The sequence below is a fragment of the Natrix helvetica genome, assembly GCF_964273705.1.
Source record: "Natrix helvetica genome assembly, chromosome: 1".
NCBI lineage: Eukaryota > Metazoa > Chordata > Lepidosauria > Squamata > Natricidae > Natrix > Natrix helvetica.
Window position 1 is genome coordinate 100760262 of NC_138548.1, and position 23234 is coordinate 100783495.

Genomic DNA, 23234 nt, shown 5'->3' on the forward strand with positions numbered 1-23234 from the left:
TTCAAAACACTTTTTTTTGGAACATGGATTGTCCTCAACCATAGGAACCACTTTAAAACCAGGCTGGATATATATGGTAGGTCTATGCCTAATCCCCAAAAGACCACACAATAAAGTTATTTGCCAACATTGTTCCATAATAGAAGAAGTGCTTACCAATAAAAACACCTATTTTGAGAACCACTCTTCTCAAAAGAGTGGCTCCTTTAATGCAGCATTGGAATAGATAGAACCTCTGTGGAGCAAAACTCATATTTTAGATAACTTGCTTTCCCTCTATTTAGGAAATCCAGTATCTCTTCCTTAAGAAGGGTTATCCTCAGAGGTGGGCTGCTGGGGGTTTGCAAGGGTTTGGGAGAACCTCTAGCTAAGATTCTGTGCAGTTCGGAGAAACTCCAAATCCCACTCCTGACTGGCCCTGCCCAACCCTCCCCTCCCAGGAGTCCCCAGGTAGCCCGTTTTGGATGCAGGTCAGTGCAGGGCGTGCGGGAGGTTCAGGGAGGGTGAAAACCTGACTTAATGGAAGTTCAGGAGGCTGGAAACGGGCCCATTTCTGGCCTCCAGGGGGCCTCCAGAGCATGGGGAAGCTGTTTTTGCCCTCAGAGGCTCGAGGAAAGCTTCCGGAGTCCAGGGAGGGCAAAAACACTGTCCCCCCACTGTGGTGCAGGAGGGTGACTAGGCTACACCCACCATGGCCACGCCCACCCAGCAACCGGGCAGAGAACCCTTGCTAAAAATTTTGAAGCCCACCCCTGGTTATCCTATAAGGTTTAATCAAGTCTCAGCACATCTTTGAATATCAGTTGCAGTTGAGAATTGTGGTCTAATCCTGAGATTGAAATATGTTAGGTTAGTAATATGCCAGACTACTTAACTTCAGACTGTTTTCTAACTTTCTCATTTTGTGCCCTGGAAGTACATAGGTATGAATCCTTTGGGCGGCTGCTCACCATGAGTCCCTTATAATAGGAAAATAAATTAAACATTGCACAACTGAATAACTTTATGGACTAGAAATAAGGTTTGGTAGTCTGAGCAATGTCATCCCAACATCCCTGCACTACAAACTTGATGAATGCTCCTACTGAGATACCAGAATCAAGCTTAAATGACATAGAGAGCATACTTAGTCTTTCCTCCCACATGGATGTAATAGTGACCTTTGTAGATTTTTTATTTCACTCAATAAACACACAAACTAGGAAAAGAAGCCAATCAGCATTCCAAAGCAGCTCTGAAATTCCATTAAAATTCTAACAGCCCAGTTGTAAAACATAGTTCATTGGTCTACATTCACAGCTCATTTGTACTTTCATGGGGAGGTGGGGGTGGGGGAGTGCTATAAGTCACACTGTGACATGGTATGTGAAGCACCTATCGGCATTTTAATGTAGGTACGTGTCACTCGCCAATTGCAACTACATCATGAACTTTTCCTTCCAACAGCCTTTTCACAATTTGCTCCTTTGTTTCAGTTTTCATCACTGGAAAGCAACGCCTCATTAGCCGTAGGCAAATAGGAAGATGGAAAGATAAAAATGCACAGAGGTTGAAGGATTCAATGTGAAGAAATCACTGTAAATTTTTCTGCAAAATTATAAAGCAACCCTACATTATACTATGAGAGTATGCTCAACAATCAATATTTTTAGTATCCTTGTGGGACAAATTGATACAATTGCCAATAAAGCAGAAGGATGATGTTATCCTTAGGTATGAGCTGAGGTAAAGAAGAGTACAAGAATGTGCAGATATGTTAAGCAACTCTTTATTACAAGAGAGGATTACATTTTTGGAAAATAGAAATTGGGGCCATGGAACAAATTATATATACAGTACATCACATTTTATTGTGTCACCCATATGAAAGAAACTATATAAAGTGCTTGGGGATTTGTTATAGGGCTTAAGCCACCAGACTAGATATTTTAAAGTATCCAGGACATTATATTATATATTTTAAAAATGCTTAAAAAGAGGAGTAAGAAATTGTTGCTGTTTTTTAAAAAAAGGTAATGTATGAATTGGAAAATGGATGTGGTACAAATTAGAATCAATCAATCCATCCCTCTATATTCAGTCATAGACTGGCAAATAAAATACAAAATTCACAATTAATTAGGATAAAAAAAGAAAAAAACATAATTGTTCTAGAATATCTTTAGAGGATTGCAGTATATACTATAGCAAACTCTATAGACAATAGAACAATACTTGACTCTGGTCAAGGAAATAAAATCATATTGCTTCAATTAGCAACTCAAGATAAACAAATCATAGCAGCCAGGATACTGAGTAAACCATGGAAATCATAATTCCTGGGTAAAAAGGTCAATACTGAATAATGTGCTCCATTGCTTCAGTTATTCTTCCACCTTATGAACATAGTCCTTATTCAAAGGGAATCTTTTAGTATCTTCTTTCAATAGTGGCTGTTGGAGGGCATTGAATCTGGCTAAGAATAAGACCTCCTGAATTTTGGAAACATTGTGCAGCTAAGATATCTAGCTGGTTGGAGGAAATGTGCATAATGACTCAAAAAGGTGTTTCTGAATAGAGCTTGAAAGTCTGCAGTTCTAAATCAATGGCCTGATATTTAAGATCAGCTAATGCACATTCATAGCCCATCAAAGTTATAGCTGGTCATGAAAAGCCATAATATTGTTGTGTGGCATGTTTATCCTGGAAGACTGATCACTGTCAATTATAATTAAAGGGGACAAGGAGATGGGGGGGAAAAGGAGGAAATCCAGGTAGAAATTTAGATTTTAAGAAGGCCTGTTTCACGGTGAAGAGACAGTGTTCAAAACACAACAAAGTGTTTGAAAATGGTTCGGAAAAACTTGGATTGAACTCTTTCCAAAGGGAGGAATAACTTGTAAGGGCCCAACTGAACCCAGAAACAGACCTGGGCTCGGATGTTAGCTGAGAAAACTTTAATTGTGCAGATATATAAAGTTCAATTCTTTACCAAGGACTCCACACTTTCTCTTGTTTCTACTCTTCGTTTACTTTCTTCTCCTTTTCTCAGTCAATCATTTTCTGTGTTCTCCACAGAACTGGGTACACCTGAGAGAGAATTGCATGATGGATGTGTGTACATTAAAATGGCTGAATGTTCTGACCTTTAAATCAGAATGGCATTGGCAGAAGCTAGCCCTTTGTGACAAAGAACTGTGCTGCACAAGTGATTAAGGATCAACACTCTTGGTTTCAGAACTTGCATGAAAATGTGAGCCGCAGTAATTCACCCAGAGATGTCTTGTGGAATTGTTCGAACAGACTTTAAAGTGGGGAAAAGTGCTAGCTGCTCATGAGCTGTTTAACAGGAATAACTGCACCCTTTCTTGTATACCTAGAGTAAATAAAGATTTATCAGTGACTTGTGAGGAGTTCTATTCAGGTTCCTGACCTAAAAACCATTTCCCAGAAGCGCCAAACATTTCTTTCCCTGCTTTTTGCAGTTCTTGGATCAGTGACAAAAAAAATTGTTTTGGCTGTGTCAAAATCTGCTGCATACCATCACATCAATGTTGGGGTTTTGTGTATGTTGATCAGAGTTCATGGAGCATAAGAACAACTCTGAGCTAGCAATGCCTATCAATGAAAGAGATCTTAGGATGATGCTGTAGAGGTTGACAAAAATGCTGACCGTATGTAGCATCTGTGAAAAAGTAGAATGTCAAGGTGGTGATTGCTAAAAAATAAATCAATGTTGAAACAGTCAACAGGATACAGATTTATGGAAATGTGCACATTTAGAATATTCATCATTATTTTATTTTTAGCCATTGTCTATCCCCTGCAGGTTGAAAGCCTCTTCTGCATGTTTCCAACCAATATAGTCCTGAACTTTCTTTTGCCAATTGGGCCTGCAATACTTGCTGATGTAATTGATCCATCTTGTTTTACGTCTCTTTCGTGGGTGCTTTTTATCAAGTGGGATCCATCCTATGATTGCCTTGGTCCACCTCCATCAGTTCTTGCTCTGTGACCAGCCCATTTCCATCTCAATTCTTTTACACTTGATGATATCACACACTTTTTTTTGTTCTCTAATCCATGTGCAGATTTTTTAATCTTGTCTTGAAATGCCGAGCATGTATCTTTCCATGGCTCTTTGCGCCACTCTTATTATGGTACCTTGAGAGTCTTTTTTCACAACAGATATGAAATGCTTTTCAAACTTTATAGTGGTTGGAGCCTTTCAGCATGAATGAAAGTTAGTATTGATGGTATCAATACACTTAGGGGCCTGCTTTAAAATCCATTTTCCAAGAACATTTTAGGTAAATCGTTATGCCTCTATGACATTCTTTTATTTGGCTGTTTCCAGCTTAATGCTCTGCCATTCCTATTTAATGCTTTTATTCTTCTTTTCTGTCATGTTTCTTGTTCCTTTTGCTTTCTGTTAAATGCCATGGCCTTTTGTGCTTTGTGATTTTCTTATATCCCTTTTCTCTGTTCCATTGTAGGTAATCTGATTTTGATTTAATACCTTTTAAAATTTGTTTTCCATTGTACCTAGTGGTTGTCAGCCAACATGACAGGGAATTAAAGCCCAAGTTTCAGAAGACCTTAATGACCTGTCTTTTCCCTCAGGTACAGGGGTATCTATATGGCAAAGTCAAAAAAAAGGCAAGATGATGGCCAGAACATGCAAAGTGCCTCCTGTTTGAAAGCCAGCCAACCATTTTTCACATTCAGGAGATCCTCTTAGACTCATTATACTTGTTAGGACAGGTGGAGATCTCAAGTCACCATTTGACTTTCTTTGCCATATCCTGTGGACACGCATGGCTATGGATCAGGATACTAATGGAGCTCAAACACGTTTGCTTTGTTTTATGCTGTCAGAAAATCTGCAAGCAGGTTTTCCTTTTTCCTCAGCCACTTCCTTTTAAATTGGTAGTTGCATATGGCTGTTATATTTTTACCCAAGTTTTGCTTGTATTTAAATGGCAGCCCCATATATTCACAAAATCAATCCGTCAGTATTATATAGTAAAGAACTGCTTCTATTTTGAATGTATTCTGAGTTGTAGTTGGGCAATATTTAAAGTATGGCTTTCCTTTTAGTTTCTACTTGTTTGCTAAATTTGGTCTCACATGGATTTTATCAAAGTATGCAGATTATTACATTACACTTGATTCGTCTAAAGATATTTTTATTATTCAATATTTATTTTCTTGTAACTTGTGTCTTTAAAATATACTTGTGTTTCTTATTCAATATTTATTTTCTTGTAACTTGTGTCTTTAAAATATACTTGTGTTTCTGCATTTGCTCTTTCTTCAGTCATATTGAACCAATTGGAATATTCTCCTGCTGGAGCTGAGGTTAGCCCTCACATTCCTGACCTTCCGGAAGAGTCTTAAACCTGGTCTCTGTTGGCTGACCTGGTGCCCCAATAGGGACACTCTAGGCTAGGAGTGGCTAATGGGGTACAGAGAAGATTCCCACCCACCCCCACCCATGTTATCCATTCTCTTGGTTTTTAGTCTTTGTTTAATCTTTCTAAATTTTAAAATCATTTGGTGTTACCTTTTAAAATATTTTTTATTATTTCGTAAGCCACCCAAAGTTGCTGTAACAGTAAAATGGATGGAAAATAAAGAAATAAATCTAATAAATAAAGAATTACTGGCAATGACGTAGGAGGAGGTGATTCCCCCCCCCCCCATCCTCTTGTCTCTACAGGTTTCTTGGAAAGATGAATCATTCTTGTCACACATATATTCAATACTTATCATAAGAATTGTTTAAAGTGGTCACAAGCATTGCCATAGTGTGACTGATTGTGATGGCTTGGAAGGAAGAAGACTAAACACATTTAGATAGAACATGTCTTATGAATAGCACAGAGGATGTATTCTAATTATGTTGTTTAAATAGAAAAACATCCCTTTGGGATTTAGTCTGGGTTCATTTTTTCTGGTCTAGAAACTCCGAATGTAGAAAGCAGATCAATGCAGGTCATCTATAGTATATGCCTTTCTTTTTGTCTCTCTCTGTAGATATCTTGCATAGGAGATTAAAGTGCATGGTTAAGTTTGTACTGTCAATCAATAAAAGTGTTCTAGCCTGTTTATTTGTGTTTTGGGTGTTGTTGGGTGTGTCAACATTCAGCAATCATATAACTCATACCCATTTCCCTTGCTAGGATTTCTGGGGTGTTACTAGGATAACGTACTTAAATGAATATCTACAAACTGTGCATAAAAGAGTTGGTTGGTTGAATTTCCAATACTATATTTCATAATTGGTTTGTCCTTATGGCATTAATGGTTTGTCCTTATGGCATTAATGGTTTTGTACATCTAGGTAGATATTCTATTTTAAATAATGAATAATGCCTCATGTTTTGAAGCAATAATAGATTATGTTAACATAAAGAGAGGGCACACAGAATAAATCTGTAAAGAATTGGAATTATTTGCTGAAGATCTATTCATCATTTATAGACTGCCAAGGTCTCTGACAAGACATATTGCTAAACTTCTGGAAATGTATATTTAAGGATTTGCAGGTTGGTTTGGTCAAACAATTTGCTGATACCACTTGCTCGTTTGTTAAGAAGCATCATTGTTTGAATGCTTTCAGTGCTGAAGTTAGCAGAAGAAGTGTCTCTGAATAGCAAGTTTGGGATAGGCAAAAGTAAATGTATGCAAGAAACAGAGAACTATGAGAAACAGTTTCAAGTTTTAAAGGAAGATTTTCCTGAATCCTGTGTTCTAGGACACTCTGTCCAATAATAATCAAACCATGCAATGAATTAAGGGAAAATGATTCAGAACGTGTTGTCACAGGAACTTAGAACTCACTGCCTCTCTGCACAAAATACCAAATTATGCTGTTAGAATATAAATCCAGAGATTCGCTGGTTTTTTTCCCCATCCAAGGACTAACCAGGCTTGACTCTTTTTAGCTTTCTAAGATCAGCTAGGTAGCTAGGTGCTGTCTCCTAGCTAGGAGCCAACAAAGTCTAAGATCTCCTGTTGCATTGCAATTATGTACCAACTGAAGTTTCATTGTAGAACTTACATAGTTTGTTTCACCTAAGTAAAATTCATGCACTGCCAGGTATCCACATTTACACTAGAACTGATGTCCTCAGTGTGGTTCTTGAGTATCACAATGTACCAGTGACTACCGTCTTTGTGCTTACTGGACTCTTGGACTGATTCTATTTTTTTTAAAGAAAAAAATATCTTTTTTACACCAAGCCTGAAAACGAATACACCAAGAAGTAAATTACCAACCTCTAAGTCAGGTTTTTTTTAATTTTATTTTCAAGAAACCACTTGGATTTCAAATCTCGTAGTGGCTCAAATGGTGCCCTTGTGAGAGCATCAAGGACCTTAGGCAAATCCCAGGAAGGATATTTGTGCACCTCAGATGGCTTAAGATTGAACTCTCCTTTTAGAAACCGACACACGGTGGGATGTTGGGACAATGGTGGTGAGCCCCTGCAAGTTAGTACTAAAGAAATGGCTGCCAAGTGCCTTTGGATGGCATTTGGAGCCAACCCCTTATCTAAACCCTCCTGGAGAAAAGTCCAGGACATGAGGGATCATCACACTGTTAGAGTCTAATTTCTTACCGGAGCACCAGGAGCAAAATGATCACCAAGTGGAATCGTAGATTCGTTCAATGGATGGCCGTCTGGTGGCCTGGATTGTCTGAATGACCCTGGAGGAGTAATTGTCCCTCCTCAGGATGCTCCACTCAAGCACCAGGTGGTCAACTGGAACCACTGATCTGGATGCTCCAGTGACTCATCGCTGAGCGAGATCCTGTCCTGAGGGATCCTCCAGGGTATGTCCACCGAGAGTCCCCAGATCGGCAAACCAAGGGTGGCACGGCCAGTGGGGGGCAACCAACACGACCTCTGCTCCCTCCCTTATGATCTTCTGTATCACCCTAGTAGGAGACGGAGAGGGGGGAAGGCGTTAAGGAGGCCTGGTGGCCATCTGCAGCGGAGGGCGTCCTCTCCATCCACCCATTGCACTGGGAACCGAGAATAGAACCGTGGAAGCTGTGTGTTGTTGGGGGTGGTGAATAGGTCGATCACCGGGAGGACAAATCGATCCACAATGTCCCGGAAGATCAACGGCATTGTCCATGACTGTTCAGCTGAGCCAGTCTGCCTGCACATTCACCATCTCTGAGATATGCTCCGTGGTGAGGGACAGTAAATTATCTCGGCCTAAAGTCCCAGTCTCTTGGCCTTGACCATGAGGGAGTGTGACCTGGTCCCTCCCTGCCTGTTTATGTGGGCCTTGGCCACCACATTGTCCATTAGTACAATGTGTTTGCCCACCACTGTGTGATGGAAATGGCAGAGGGCCAGATGGACACTTACAACTCCAAGCAGTTTATATTGTGAGTCTGGTCCCCCTGGTCCCATTGTCCCTGCACCATCCGCGCCTGGAGGTGGGGGCCCCAGCCAAACAGACTGATGTCCATTGTGACTGTCAGTGTGTCCTGTTCTTTGAACTGGCGACCCCTGGTGATGGCTTGGGACGTCCACCATAGGAGGGAACAAAATACCTCCTCCGGAATGAAGACCTTTGCCAAGGAACAACTTAAGAATCTCCTCTGAAACAGCTTAGAGGTCTCTAGAGTGTAACCATGCACAAGGCTCAATCCCAGTGGCGGACACCATGGTGGCCAGCAATTTAGAGAGAGTGGCCAAAGAAACCCTTTGATCCCTAGCTACCTGGCTCGCTAAGGTTCTGAGGGCCACCTGCCGTTCTTAAGACAGGAAAACTCTGCAATCAATGGTATCAATTAGTGCGTCAAGGTGCATCAACCTAGTGGTAGGATGTAGATGACTCTTGGGTATGTTAATCGAAAACCCATGGTCCTGAAGGGCCTGCGTGGTGATCCTGAGGTCCCTACATGCCTGACTTGCTGATGACGATTGTATAAGCATATCATCTAAAAAGCACAGTAATCTGACAGGCACTCCTCTCAGTGCAGCTGCTAAAGCCACCAGCACCTTAGTAAATACCCCAGGCACGGAAGAAAGCCCAAAGGACAATGCTATGTACTGGAAATGGTGACCTAAGTAAGAGAACCTAAGAAATTGCCCAAGGAGGGGTAAGATAGGAATATGGAGGTAACCCTCTGTTAAATCTATTGAAGTAAGAAAATCTCCATGTCTGATGCCACCCAAAATGGTTTGCAAAGAATGCATCTTAAACCTTTTGTAACAAATAAAACTGTTTAATTTTTTAACATCAAGAATGGCTCTTTAACCCCCGAGGCTTTGGGAATAATGAAGAGTATGGAATAAAAACCCTGACCATGCTGGTCCTCCGGTACCAGCTGCACAGCCCATATATCTAACAGATGTTGTATCGCCTCCTGTATGAGGCATCTACAAGCCGGGTTAGCTGATACCAGGCAGGTCTGGAAGAGCCTTGGGGGGTTGGAGATAAACTCCAGAGCAAGCTCTGATCTAACAGTTGTTCTAACCCACACATCAGAGAAGGTATTATCCCATTGATAGCAAAAAAGGCCAATTGCCCTCTGATGGGAATACTGGGGGCCAGAAGGTTAGTTCCAGCAATAAAAGCAACCCCCGTCTCCGCGGAAAGGATGCTTGGAAGATTTTCCCCTCTGTCTAGGGGTGTAACCTCCCTGCTGTCTAAACCCCTGGCCTTCATAGTCCAACCCCTGAAAGGGATGAACCAAAGTCCTGGCCTCAAAAGGACTGCCACCTGGGGTAGGGAGCCAATCGGTCGAAGGTCTTCTTTGGTGCCGTAGGTAGGACCTTCCTCTTCTCCTTATTCTCCACCAGGAAGGGCTCCAGGGTGTGTCTCCAAAGAGTGAGCTTCCTTTGAATGGAGCTGATGCTAAACATCATTTGTGGCACACATCAGCCTGCCATGGACATGGTTTTTGGCAACACTTGAACAGATGACAGCACCTGGCTGGTCTTGCCTGGGTTCAGAAGTCAAGCAGGACCAGACCTGGTTAGTACTTGAATAGGAGATTATCAAGGAATATTAAGATTGTGGGCTAGATTGAGAAGTTGAAGAATCACCAGCTTGGCTAGAAAGAGACCTTACTTGCATACGTCAGGAAGAAATTGCATTTGGATGACTATAAATAAATTTATAGAGAGGTTACACTCTTGGTAGAGAAAAATCCAACTGTCATTTCTAGAAAGTGACTGATTTTGGTTGTTGACATATTGAAATATTCTTTACATAGTTATTGTTTGTTCCTGAGCTAGATTTGTTCTAAAACCATGATGGTAAACCTATGGCACACATGTGCGCGCTGGCCAGCTGACTTTGGCCTTCTTTTGAAGCCATTTTTCACCCTCCAGAGGCATCCTTGAAGCCTCCGGAGTGCAAAAAAAAAAAAAAAAACGGACAGGAACAGACTTCCGGTTTGCTCATAGAACCAGTTTTAGCCCTCCAGAGCATTCAGGGAACTTCAGGCAGCTTCCCTGAAGGCTCCGGAGGGCAAAAAACGACCCTACAAGCAAACAGGAAGTCAGTCCCTGAACTTCTGGTTTGTCCGTAGGGCCGGTTTTTCGCACTCGAGAGGCTTCAGGGAAGCTCCTGAAGCCTCCAGGGGGGGCTGTTTTTGCCCTCCCCAGGCTCCTATAAAGCCTCTGGAGCCTGGGGAGGGTGAAAAAAGCATGGCAAAAACGGGGGGAGTGCTGGTCATGCGTGCATGCATGCTGGGATTGTGCGCATAGCATTATGGGTGTGGCACACCTGCGCATGACCCCCCTGCGCTCCCCCACTTTTGGTATGCGAGCCAAAAAGGGTTCACCATCACCGTTCTAGAACCAAGCTTGAATTATTATTGTATGTATGTATGTATGTATGTATGTATGTATGTATGTATGTATGTATGTGAATCAGATCATAAAAAAGCTATATTTGTAGAGCTAAAACCTTATTTCACAGCATTTATCTAGCAGCCATTATTAATTTACCTGCTTGTCAAGGCTCAATCGAATTCTTCCTACAAAGAATTGAGCAGCTCTCAACAGCTTTTAGGCTGCAGATTGTTGTTCCCATTAACATTAACCTCAAACTGCCTCTTGCAGCTAGAATACAGGCTGAAAGGCCAATCATCTTCTAATTATTTTAATGCATAGATAGACAGACAGTTTCTCACTGAGCATCTCTTCCAACTCTTTATAGACACAGAAAATATGACTAAGCTATTTTTAATATTGCTGCCCTTTCATGACACTCAAAATTGGCTGCTGAAGCAGCTGCCTCCGTTTACTAGCAAGATTGACACTGGGGAAGCAGAGAAAAAGGTTGATTTTCTGTTTATCAGACAAGGTTAATCAGACCAGGGTCAACAATCAATAGATGTCCATTGCCCTTAAGTTCATACTGTGTCCTTCATAGTGCCAAAAATAAGAGGAAGGCAGAAAGGAACTATACTTCCACATAACCACATAATTATAATTGGTTTGTGCTTTCCAAATTTAATAAATCTCAAGTCTGCAGAGTGAGATGCCTGGCACTTTTGACAAAATGCCAGCAGTTAGCTTTGAGATCATGGAGACGTAATCTATAAATACTTCCTGTAAATCTCTCTCTCCCATACCCCCACACCTATAGAGCCTGTACACCACAAATCTTTTTGTTGTTGAGATTAGGAAATGGGTGAAGTCAGTCTAATAGAAATGAAGAGAGAACAAAACCTTCTTGGAAACCTTCTGAGTGGCCATGTTATGACCGAGATTGCGAATGAAGCAGCCCTTTTGACATAATCATAATTATATTTAATTATACTTTTAAGTAATCTATGTACAACATTCAAAATGGATATTCTGTTCGTCCTGTTTCTTCTTGGTCATTTCTTATGAGGCACAGGTGGTTTGTGGTGGGTACACAGATCAAGATGAAACATCTCCAAGAAATGTAGAAAATGTGCCCATTCTCCTTTAGGCCAAGAGCTTATGGTTCTTTGAGTTGCTCAAGTATTCCAAACATTTGGAAAGTTCTTCCTCTTTCTTTGCCTCAACTTTTTCCCACAACTTCATCATTATGCAGGCTGTGTAAAAATGTTATATAAAAAGAATCAAGGAGAATTTTTGGCAGACCATGCTGGAAACAAATCTGGGTATGAAAGTAAGCTATTATGAAGAGAGAAAGTTCTGATTTATTCATTTACCACTTTTAAAAGCTAATCAAAGCTTTGCATGATATAGCTGGTCACACAATGTAATATTTGTGGAACACGGCAATGGATGGCACGTTTGATGCTGTGACTATTGTACACTGCCTGGAGTGTGTATATATTAACATATTTCATCCCACTCATCCTGTGTTAAGCCTGTTTCAGCAGAAAGCAAAACATTCCACTGGCACGGTTACTACTATTAATGTTTCAGGCCAAGTTTAAATTATACATTTGTAAGCTCTTAAGATTTTTTAAAAGATTGTTAATTATTTCATTGCAGTTTATATAAAACATGCCCAGGGCATCCAATCTAGTTTGGCAAATCCGTATAGGATTGACTGAGGTACAGGTGGTTTATTTCAACTTGATACACAGAAGTAGAATAAGATTCAGAAAAACAATTATAATTTTTGATAGGTATTACATGGGAAAACGCCTGGAACCTTCATATGCATGTTTCACAATAATGATTACAGACACTAAGAAACTTAAGTAGGGGTATACATCTTTTATTTTACAATGTTCCAACTGCAGAATTTAGCTTCCTTTCTGATGCAAAACGAGCCATTTCATGCATACCAGAAGCATCATCAGAATGTCCGAAACAGGATTTTTCATAAAATCTTATGGCTGAAATATTGCAAATTTTGGTACATATGAAGCATGTGAGCTTTCATATATCTCAGTGTACCATTCTAGCTTGAGAACATGAAATTTCTTAAGTGTGTAGCACCTATTTCAGCACGAGGTCTACAAAATAAACCAGATTGGGAAACCAAGTCGATTAGAGCGCTACTTTATCGAGACAGGATACAGTCTCTTCCAAATATTATAATTAAGGAAAGTTTCAGGTTTCTTTGCTTATGTAATAGTTCTTGCTTACTGTGTTTCCATCAAGGTCATCTCCCAGACTGTCTATATTCAAACAGCTATGCTGAAGAGCTATACTACGAATAGTTAAAGGGGTAAGAAATAATATTTTTCAGTTGTTTCCAACTCTTCAACACTGTTTTTATTTTTCCTTTAATAGTTCACCACAATCTCTGAAATCCAGGGCCACCCAAGCCAACCATTCTCATCTTGAATCAACATTTACTTTCCACAGTAGCAAACCCAATAAGACCCTGACCCTGCTGCCAGCACATCGAAGTGGGGGCAAACTCCAAGAGTTAAAGCTCTAGGTATACAAGTGCCCAGCACTAGATCCAGGCCAGATTGTGCTAGGGGCATGCCCTATCCCACCCAGAGAGCAAACAAGCTCTGGCCACAAGCAGCACCGATCCCTAAGGCTGAATCACTGCCAAAGCATGCTTTCATTCTCTCTAGGTAGAGCTGGGGCAAGTTCTGGCAGCAACCATACCTGGCATTGTAATTCCCCTCTCCTATTTGCTCACCCTGGTCCCAGTTTGATAACTCCTTTGTATTACAGTAAGCAACAAAGCAGGACACTCTGCTTGGCCTCAATGTTTCAACCAGCCGTGTCCTTTAAAAATATACTTGTCAAATGTGACTCTGTTGATCGGATCCAAACATGGAGAGGATCTTTGAACTTCCTTTTCCTTAGACAGCTTTATGGCAAGGGTATGCGTTACCCTTCCCAGAAGGTATGTTTGACTCTGACCCTCCTTGCATTTAGCAAAACCTTAAAATCCAAACTGATTAAGCATGTCTACTGCAGCATAATAAGGTAACAAAGACATGCTGTGTATAGTTGTTGCTTTGTTGAACAGGTAGTCCTCAAAAGGTATGTGGTGAGTTCCACATTATTTCCCCCATGAGGTATGTTTAGCTGTGATCCTCATTGCATCAAGCAAAGCCTTAAAATCCAAACTGATTAAGTACAATGGATATGTACAGTAGTGTAATAAAATAACAAAAACATTGATTGTATAGTTGTTTATACCTGTTGCTTTATTGTACATAGTCCTAAATAAATGATGCAAATTGGGACCATATCACCACTAAGCAAAGGAGGACAGGAAGTGCAGCGGTAGACAGAGGGACCTTGAAGTTGAAATACACCCTGCAGCTGTAAAGGTGGGTGGATTGCCAAGTACTCACATTTTTATTTCATGATCACAGTGGTACTGCAATGGTGGTAACTTTTAAGATCTGGGCCTAAGTAGGATTCATTCAGCACAGTTTGTAGAGATTCTCCGTCATCCAGAACATGTCCCAAAGGTGCTTTTTCTGGAGGCAACTGGATTTTGTTTTTTCTTTGAAGACGTTTTGCTTCTCATCCATGAAGCTTTTTCAGCTCTGACAGAATAGTGGGGAATGGAAGCCTGAAAAGGCACCTTTGGAACAACCTGGATGGATATATAATAAACTCTACAGACTTTTATCTATAAAATTTGGGTTGAACACCCTTTGGTGTTCAATGGTGTGGGAGTAGGAATGGATTTCAAGAGGGGGGAAACATTGCAGACTACAGGAACCAGGAACACTATTCAAGTGACCCCTAGGACACAGACAAACCTCAAAAGTGCTTCGATGATCCTCTAAAAGGATGCAAATTACTAGCTGTCTGCAAGGGATATCAATCCTTCCATTCCCCACTATCCTGTCAGAGCTGAAGCAGCTTCTTGGATGAGAAGTGAAATGTCTTTAAAGAAAAAACAAGAAAGTCCAGTTGCCTCCAGAAAAAGCACCTTTGGGATTGTAACTTTTGATAGTGCTGAACAAATTATCATTTAACAACTAGGATGACCTGTACCACATGCAGTCGGTGATTGGGTTGCACTAGAAACTTTCTTTTCTGCTCCTCATCTTTGTCTGGATAACAGCCAAACATTATAACACATCAAGGCAAAGAGTTTCTGCAGTCCACATTACTCAACTCAGGTCTCATCATCTGGCAATTCCCAGGGGAGGGGGTGCACACATAATAATTACTCTCACAGCACTTACAGTGCAATTCTCTCATATTAGATAGTGGCGCTGGGCAGAACGCAAAAGTACTAATCCTTCCTTAGACAAATTGAGCAGCTAGTCACTCACTTAATCCTAGGAAGAAGGCAATGGTCAAATATTTTTGAAATTATTGACTATTTTTTTAAAAAAATGGCCTTATGCCTGGATTTAAAAGAATTTATTAGAGACCATTTTGCAGTAGACAGTACATGTCAATTCCTTTTCTTGGATCCTAGACATCAATAAGGGATCAATCTAACTATCACTACATATTTAGTGTTAGTGATGAAACTGAAACTAGGAAAATATGAAGTAGATAGTCTTCCTGCCAGCAAGCTTGTGATTGAAAAATAAATTTGATAATATATATTTAGCATCATTTTGAATAAGAAGCCAATATATCTATAATTTTAAGAAGGAAGTTTTGGTTAGTTTGAGAAAAATTGATCTATGGATTTAACTGTATCTGATAAATAATCCTTCTATTTATTACCATACTGGAGATGGCAGTCACAAAAAGCTGAACTTTCAGACTTCATGCCAAGTTTTCTCAGCTCATAATCTTCCATATTCCGAATTGCTTCGTGTCTTATTCAATAATTTTTAACAGGAGCACAGAAGATGATTAGGATTTTTCAACCTATATAACTATTGTAGCATTGTTTTTATAGCTTATTGCTGCTGCCTTGCCTGGTTAAAAAGCTTGGTTAGACCCCAATGCTTTGATAAAGATTAAAAGCAAAGCTATAATTAGACATTATGTAAAAATTACAATAAACATGAAAAATAATAGTACATGTCAACTATATCTGTCCCTCCCTCTCATATCTGTTAAAAAAACAAATGTATTTCCTCTTTAAGATCAGTGTCACCCTTTTCTAATTTCCAGCTGGCTCTCCCCAATGCATCTGAATTGCACCAGTTTGTCATCTGCTTTGGAATACACAAGTGATGAAAAGAGACTCACGTAACCAATGCACATAGAAGCAGGCTTACCAAGCGTAGCATTTTCCTATTAAAAATAAATGCACAAGGCTTTAAGTGAAAGTCACAACAAATAAAAATAACCTCACAGGTTTCTTTCCAAATAAAATATTAAACACTGAATTGCACAGAAAGATATCACAAAGATCTTCTGTGGTTGAAAACCACAGCCTTATACTCCAATGTAATGTTTCTTGTAAGAAGATAATCTGAACATTCAGTGGAACCTTTCAGCTTCTGTCTGGAGATAGGTTTCCATCAGTGGCAGAGGAAGGAATTAATTTTCAGTGTAGTCCATTCTTCCCTGTAGCCGCATATTCTCTCTAAAGTCTGCCTCTAGACTAGGGGACCCTGAAGAGCAAATATTGAGTTGCTGGGAATGCCAGGAAAGGACAATTGCTGCAAACTGTTCCATGCTTGCTCTACTAGCCGAGGGACACTACCTGAATTACATTCAATAGTTAGATGTTTAAATTTACTGAAATCACATTTGTCTCACCAAGTCACTGCTGACTCAATCAGATAAATCCTCCAGGATGATACACCTCAACCTGCTCCTTCAAGTCTTCCAACCCATCACCAGTGAATTTGAACTCGAATACCCTGCTACATGCTTTGTCTTATTTTCCTTCCACCTTTCCTAGCATTATAAATTTCTCAAGGGAGCTAGCTTTTCGTATAATCTACTGCATGTAATATATCTTAAAATATCATTTGAGCTTGGTCACTTGTGTCCCAAGTGAGAACTCTTGGTTGATTTATACAATGATCCATTTGTTTGCTTTTTTGGCTATAGGGGGGTCTTTCCAATACTGAAGTTTAGTAAGTGTTTATCACTGTCTTCTTTCATGCAACAGGAGGCAAACTTCTACCTCATTGCTGCCCAAGTCTGCTTACTGTAGTTGGGCAGTTGAGATAACCTTCACTTCTTGGGTGACTGAATATCTGCTGAACATGCAGTCCTGCTATTCTTCACTCAGCCCTTCAGGGAATGCACCTACTGCTATCACTTGATGTGGAAGTATGCAACAGGACTTGAAAAAGCAAATCAAATTAGTCATTAACTAAAGTAAATTATATAACGGTCTATTAAATCAGACAATACTATCATATCCATGCACTTTAAAAGGTAGATTTGGGGAAGTGATCTAATAAGCAAATCAATTCAAACTTTGATCAAATATTTGCATGATTATGTGGATTTGAGCTCAGTTATATAGAGTAAGTTATCTCTTGAACTTTAGTTACTTGAAGTTGCTGAAAGACAGCACTGACGATGTTCCATGCTTCTACTATCCTATGCAAAAAATAACCCTTTGTGAAACAGATTTCCAAAGTCAACCTTAGAGACTACAAATGTATGGATGACAACTGACAGCTCTTTCCATTTAAAGCAGTGGTATTCAACCTTTTGGCTTGCCTGGACCACTCTGGGTATAGATGAATTGTCTTGGATTGTGTATAAAATATAAAATACAGACAATGTATATAAATCACATGTTAAATGTTCATGATCTTGTGGGGCCGCATTACTATCTGTACATGCATATATACAGCCTGAGGTCCGGACATGCCTGATGTAAAGGATTCAATCAATATTTCTTGTTCAGCTGTTCTCAGAAAAAAATATTTTACCTCTACTTTATTTACAATATAAAAGTATGTATGACAAGACATTTACTTTGGTTTAAGCTTGAAACAATATAGTCACTTGAAACATTCATTCCAACTTGGGTAAATCCTACTGGAGTAAAATAAAAGATCACTAAATCCTCCCATGTTATGATGGCGTAAAATGGAAAATGTACAACCATGAGGAAAAATTGAAATCTGTTAATATGTTATTTGTGGTCTTCTCCATGTCCCATCATCCTACAGAAGAAAAATGGGATTAAAAAATACCTTAAAAACATACTCTACCTTCTTATAAGCCTTCTTCTTATGAAGGATAAAAGAATGTTACATCATGTTTTGATGCATTTTGTAACTGCAGTATTTCCTCACATAGGCAGATGATAGAATTGGGAGAGTCAGCACATTTTAATTGTAGCAACAACACAAAAAGATATTCATCAAGAAGCAGAAATCTTGGCTGAAGTTTAAGGTAGAACAGAAGGTATACAATGACACGAGCCATTCAAAATTTGCCTTAACTAATACACAGGTTTCTTTTTAAAAAAATGTGGTAAGGGGTAATAATCATAGTTAGACATGGGCTGAAAACTTGTTTATAAGTAAGTCTTCAATTTATGTGAATGTACTTTTTTAAAAGAATGGTAAAACAATGTTTTAATGCAATTTCAGGCACCCCCTGGATTCAATGATTAATCTCTCTACTTCATTTTTCCCTTTCAAGGAAGGAAAATTGGTAATGATGTGCTACTTTATCTTTCTCTCATCTTCAAAAGTTTACAAGTATACAAACATTTAAAGCAAAGCAGTAGTATATTAAGTTCTAACTATTTCATAGCACATGATACTTTCAATGAATATCTCACATTTAGCTTAAGCTACCTGATAAATTCAACAAATGCAGTGTTCAGGAATTGGTTTATTTTTGGTTTACATACAAAGGCACCCAATATTTTTATTAAATAATTATGTAAAATGCTGTTTCTGAAATCTCTGCTTATAGTAGGGAACTCACACTGTAGAGGAATGTTGTTTCTATAATCCTAATTCTAAATTCTGGCATAATCAAGGGCTTTTGTTTCATAATACCTTTTTCTCAGATTTGATATTTTTTTGGTAATTTTGAAACTTTTCAGGCATTCAAATTCACATATTTTTCATTTAGGTTTGAAACAACTGGTATTGATACTGCTATATTAGTAAGAATAGCACGAGAATATATTTAGATATGAAAATAGAATGAATCACCTAGACGTGTGGAAGTCTGAAAGATTTGTTTCAAAAAAACATGTTATGGAAAGTTGTGTTATTTCTCAGCTGTATTTGTTTTAAGGAAACCTACAATTTATTCCATAAAACAAGATACACAGAAAAAAATGACTATCTAAGTAACATTCAGTTGACTTTCTGATATTTATTACCCCCGTGTATACACATAGACGTACACACCCATCCTTTTGCATGTTAAGTTCTAGACATCTATTCCAATGTGCCAAACTGATATATTGTCAGTGAGGAATTATTTAGGGAGTAACCGTGATAGTCAGATATAGTAAGGATGTTGCAAATAAATGGTAAAATATTACATCACAAAGTTCACAATTTATTGTATTCCACCATTGCAACAGCAGTCTCACACACTCTTTAAAAGAGTGTGGTCCCTGACCATGCAACATGTTGTATCCCTGTAAATATTATATGCACATTTAAGTTTTGTTTTTTTTAAAAAATCATATTTAACTATGAGAAAAATAGTTAAATTTTAACAAGGAAACATTCTTTTTAAAAGTAGAAGCACAATTATGTGGAAGATTTTTAACAGTGGCATAAGGTTTGAATGTGGCATAATAAGTGTAGGACACATATGTCTTGTGCATAACACTTGTATGATCCATTCACAATTTACTTAAGCATAGTAATAAAAATAGATATAATACAAGTTGATCAGATTATCCTATACTATACCTGAAAATGTGGATTATAGCAAATAAAGCATCTAAGTTAGTACAGAATGTAGAACGTGTCATGAAATATAAAAACCATGTTTTAAATGAAGCATAATTCAAATCTACATTTCATGGGAACAGTTGCAAATGGATGCTCACTGCTAAGTCAATTTAAACATATAGAAAAAGATATTAGCCCAAGTAGGAATTATTCAACAGTTTCCATGTTCTACATTTTTGTTTCAACTATTTCTACTGAAACTACTGAACTTATTTAGCATAAATATACTGACTCCTAAATGCTAAAGAAAGCATTTGGTAATTCACTTTTAAATTATATGGATAACACAGGGAACAAACTTTTTTTCTATTTGGATCTCAAGTTCCTTAACTTCAGTGAAAGTTTCTCTTGCTATATCTTAAGGGACAAAATCACTTATTTCATCATTTTCTCTTTGCACCCTCTTTTATAGCCACAATTCATAAAGCTTGAGATAAATACTGTGTACCAATGGCAGTTTCCTTCTTAAAAGTATTCTGCCTTTTTAGTTAGGTGATGGGCTTAAGAAATGGCTGAGGGAAACAGTATTCAAGCATTCTAATGCTTGGACATAATTCTCAATGGTGGATAGTTAACTGTTTCCTGTGGATTAATTGTATTAATTGTGTAGGTGTACTTGTAACAGCACTCCTCTCCCACCCCCCCCATTTTTTTTAAAGATTTATTTTAGTAATTTTTGTATAGTTAAGAAGCTCTGGAAAAGAGCTAAGAAGGAAAGATTAACAGAATGCCCCTTTTAAATAATTTACAAGGAATATTTCTCATAAGATTAACCAGAAAAATCCACTGTGATTCTCAAATAAATTGCCACCTAAGAGAATAATTTGTTTACCTTATCTAAATGCGCTTATTTGCAATAAAAATTAAGTTTACTATATTAAGGCAGATTTTAATTGAATGCATTCCAGAATTGCAGTTAACTGGTCAATGGCCTAATGTTTTCTTCATACAGATGTATTAAATCTGCTTGGATATTTTACCTACATATTTGCCTAATGAGAGATTGATCCAGATTAGCCATATAATCTTCACAGAAATACACAATTAAGCATCACATGAACTGTATTTCACAATCCAGATCTAATATTTCATGTTTTTACAAAAGACAAGATGAGTAGGTATATTATACGGCTTTGTGCCATTAGACCACCAAATGCATAGATGTCCTAATGCTGGAATTTCATCTCTAGTATCTCATAGTGCTGGATGCTCTGAAGTAAGAGAGGAACTTGTAACATAGGCTAACAACAAAATACCAGATGTTTCTTGCCATTTGCGATCTTGCAATGAAAATTCGCCAGATGAAGATTACAAGTACTGTATTGAAGCCATACCGTATGTTCCTTAGCCTAGAGATAAATCAAATCAAGAGAAAGAAAGAAAAAATAACAAATGTGGGAAATTTAAGTAAACTGGCAAATAAGAATATAACAGTTTGAGGATGAAACGAAATATATTATTCATAAAATTTCTATTTCATTAGAAAGGAATTTTTATAATAGTGTGTACAATTTTGTTACAAGAGTCTAGTTCTCTAAAATCTGCACATCAGCAAACTATACTGCTTTGGAGTAGAGATTTCCTTTCCTATCATAGAATTCTCTCCCCAACTTAAAAGGTAATCAAAACCGCAATATGTAATCTTCAGGCAAAAGAGATAGGCAAGCAATATGGGAGTCTTGGTGGACCTCACCTAAATTATTTTATCACACCTGTTTAGCATTTTTTGAAATGATTAGTGAACGCTTCATTGGGTGAGGGGTCCATGCCGGCCGCCTTGAAAGAGGCGGTGGTGAGGCCCTTACTCAAGAAGCCTTCTCTGGATCCGGCGGAGCTAGCTAATTATCGTCCCGTCTCCAACCTTCCCTTTTTAGCGAAGGTTGTAGAGAGTGTGGTGGCACAACAGTTCCCACGTCACCTGGAGGAAATCGATTACCTAGACCCGCGCCAGTCCGGTTTCCGGCCCGGTCACAGCACGGAGACAGCCTTGGTCGCGTTGGTGGATGATCTCTGGAGGGCCAGAGATAGGGGGTGTTCCTCTATCCTGGTCCTATTAGACCTCTCAGCGGCTTTTGATACCATCGACCATGGTATCCTATTGCGCCGGCAGGAGGGGGTGGGGGGCACCGTTTTGCGGTGGTTCTGCTCCTACCTCTCCGACCGGACGCAATGCGTGTTGGCAGGGGAGCAGAGGTCGACCCTGAGGCCGCTCACTTGTGGGGTGCCGCAGGGGTCGGTCCTCTCGCCCCTCCTGTTCAACACATATATGAAGCCGCTGGGCGAGATCATTCGTGGTTTTGGGGTTGGATACCATCTGTACGCTGATGACACACAGCTATACATCTCCACCCCGAACCACCCCAACGAGGCCGTCGAAATGATATCCCGGTGCCTGGAAGCCGTTCGGGTCTGGATGGGGGACAACAGACTCAAGCTCAACCCCTCCAAGACGGAGTGGCTGTGGCTACCGGCGCCCCGGTTCAACCAGTGGACTCCATTGCTGGCCATTGGGGGTGAGCAACTGGCCCCCGTGGAACGGGCGCGCAATTTGGGTGTCCTCCTAGATGCCCGGCTGTCGATGGATGACCATGTGGCAGCCGTGGCGAGGGGGGCGTTCCACCAGGTCCGCCTGGTGCGCCAATTGCGCCCCTTATTGGACCGGGACACCCTTCGCACAGTCACTCATGCGCTGGTGACGTCTCGTCTGGACTACTGCAACGCTCTCTACATGGGGCTCCCCTTGAGATTCACCCGAGGACTGCAGCTGGTCCAGAATGCGGCCGCGCGGGCTATCATGGGGAGTACTAGATACACATAACACCTCTCCTGCGCGAGCTGCACTGGCTACCTGTGGTTTTTCGGGTGCGTTTCAAGGTGTTGATTACCATCTTTAAAGCGCTCCATGGCACAGGACCTAGTTACCTGTGGGATCGCATCCTACCCCATACATCCCTGCGACCAATTCGCTCTAACAGGGAGGGACTTCTCCGGGTGCCGTCCACCAAGCAATGCCAACGGGCGGCGCCCAGGAGTAGGGCCTTCTCTGTGATGTGCCCAACCCTCTGGAATGACCTCCCCCCCCCGATATTAGAATCACTACCGACCTCCGCTCCTTCCGTAAGAAACTCAAGACCCACCTGTTCCAATTGGCTGGCCTAGCCCATCTATAGTTCTATTCTTATCCTCCTGGCAGTTATTTTTAATTATTTAATTTAATTTTGGGGTAGTTTTTAGGGGTTGTTTTTAATGTTGTTCTTAATCTTACTTTACTGTACAGTTTGTATATTGCCTCCTCTATCTATATGTATCTATATGTATGTTTTATTTCGACTGTACACCGCCCCGAGTCCCTTCGGGGAGAGGGAGCGGTTTATAAACTTGAAATAAAGTAAAGTAAAGATTACAATAAGAATGTCAATTGATTATTTGAATAATTACAGAAGTGTTTAAGTATTAATAGAAGAGTTACTGTGGCCTGACTTCATAGGTTTTTGACATTCACAGAATTACTTCAATAGTTAATAGG

General features: G+C 39.7%; 2 protein-coding genes across 5 annotated transcripts in view; both read right to left on the reverse strand.

Annotated features, from left to right (window-relative positions):
• Positions 1 to 15654, reverse strand: part of OVCH2 (ovochymase 2) — a gene marked incomplete at its 5' end in the record, with an annotated part of 68260 nt that extends 52606 nt beyond the window's left edge. Inside the window, one exon of the mRNA XM_081945778.1 lies at positions 15579 to 15654. Within this exon, the coding sequence (XP_081801904.1) occupies positions 15579 to 15654 (76 nt within the window). The remainder of the gene's footprint in view (positions 1 to 15578) is intronic.
• Positions 15655 to 18602: 2948 nt separating this feature from the next.
• FAR1 (fatty acyl-CoA reductase 1) overlaps positions 18603 to 23234 on the reverse strand; it is a 61970-nt gene continuing 57338 nt past the window's right edge. For all 4 annotated transcript variants that reach the window (XM_081935718.1, XM_081935720.1, XM_081935719.1 and 1 more), the window contains exon 12: positions 18603 to 21057. In XM_081935718.1, coding sequence (XP_081791844.1) covers positions 20895 to 21057 — 163 coding nt within the window. In that variant the 3' untranslated portion in view covers positions 18603 to 20894. The remainder of the gene's footprint in view (positions 21058 to 23234) is intronic.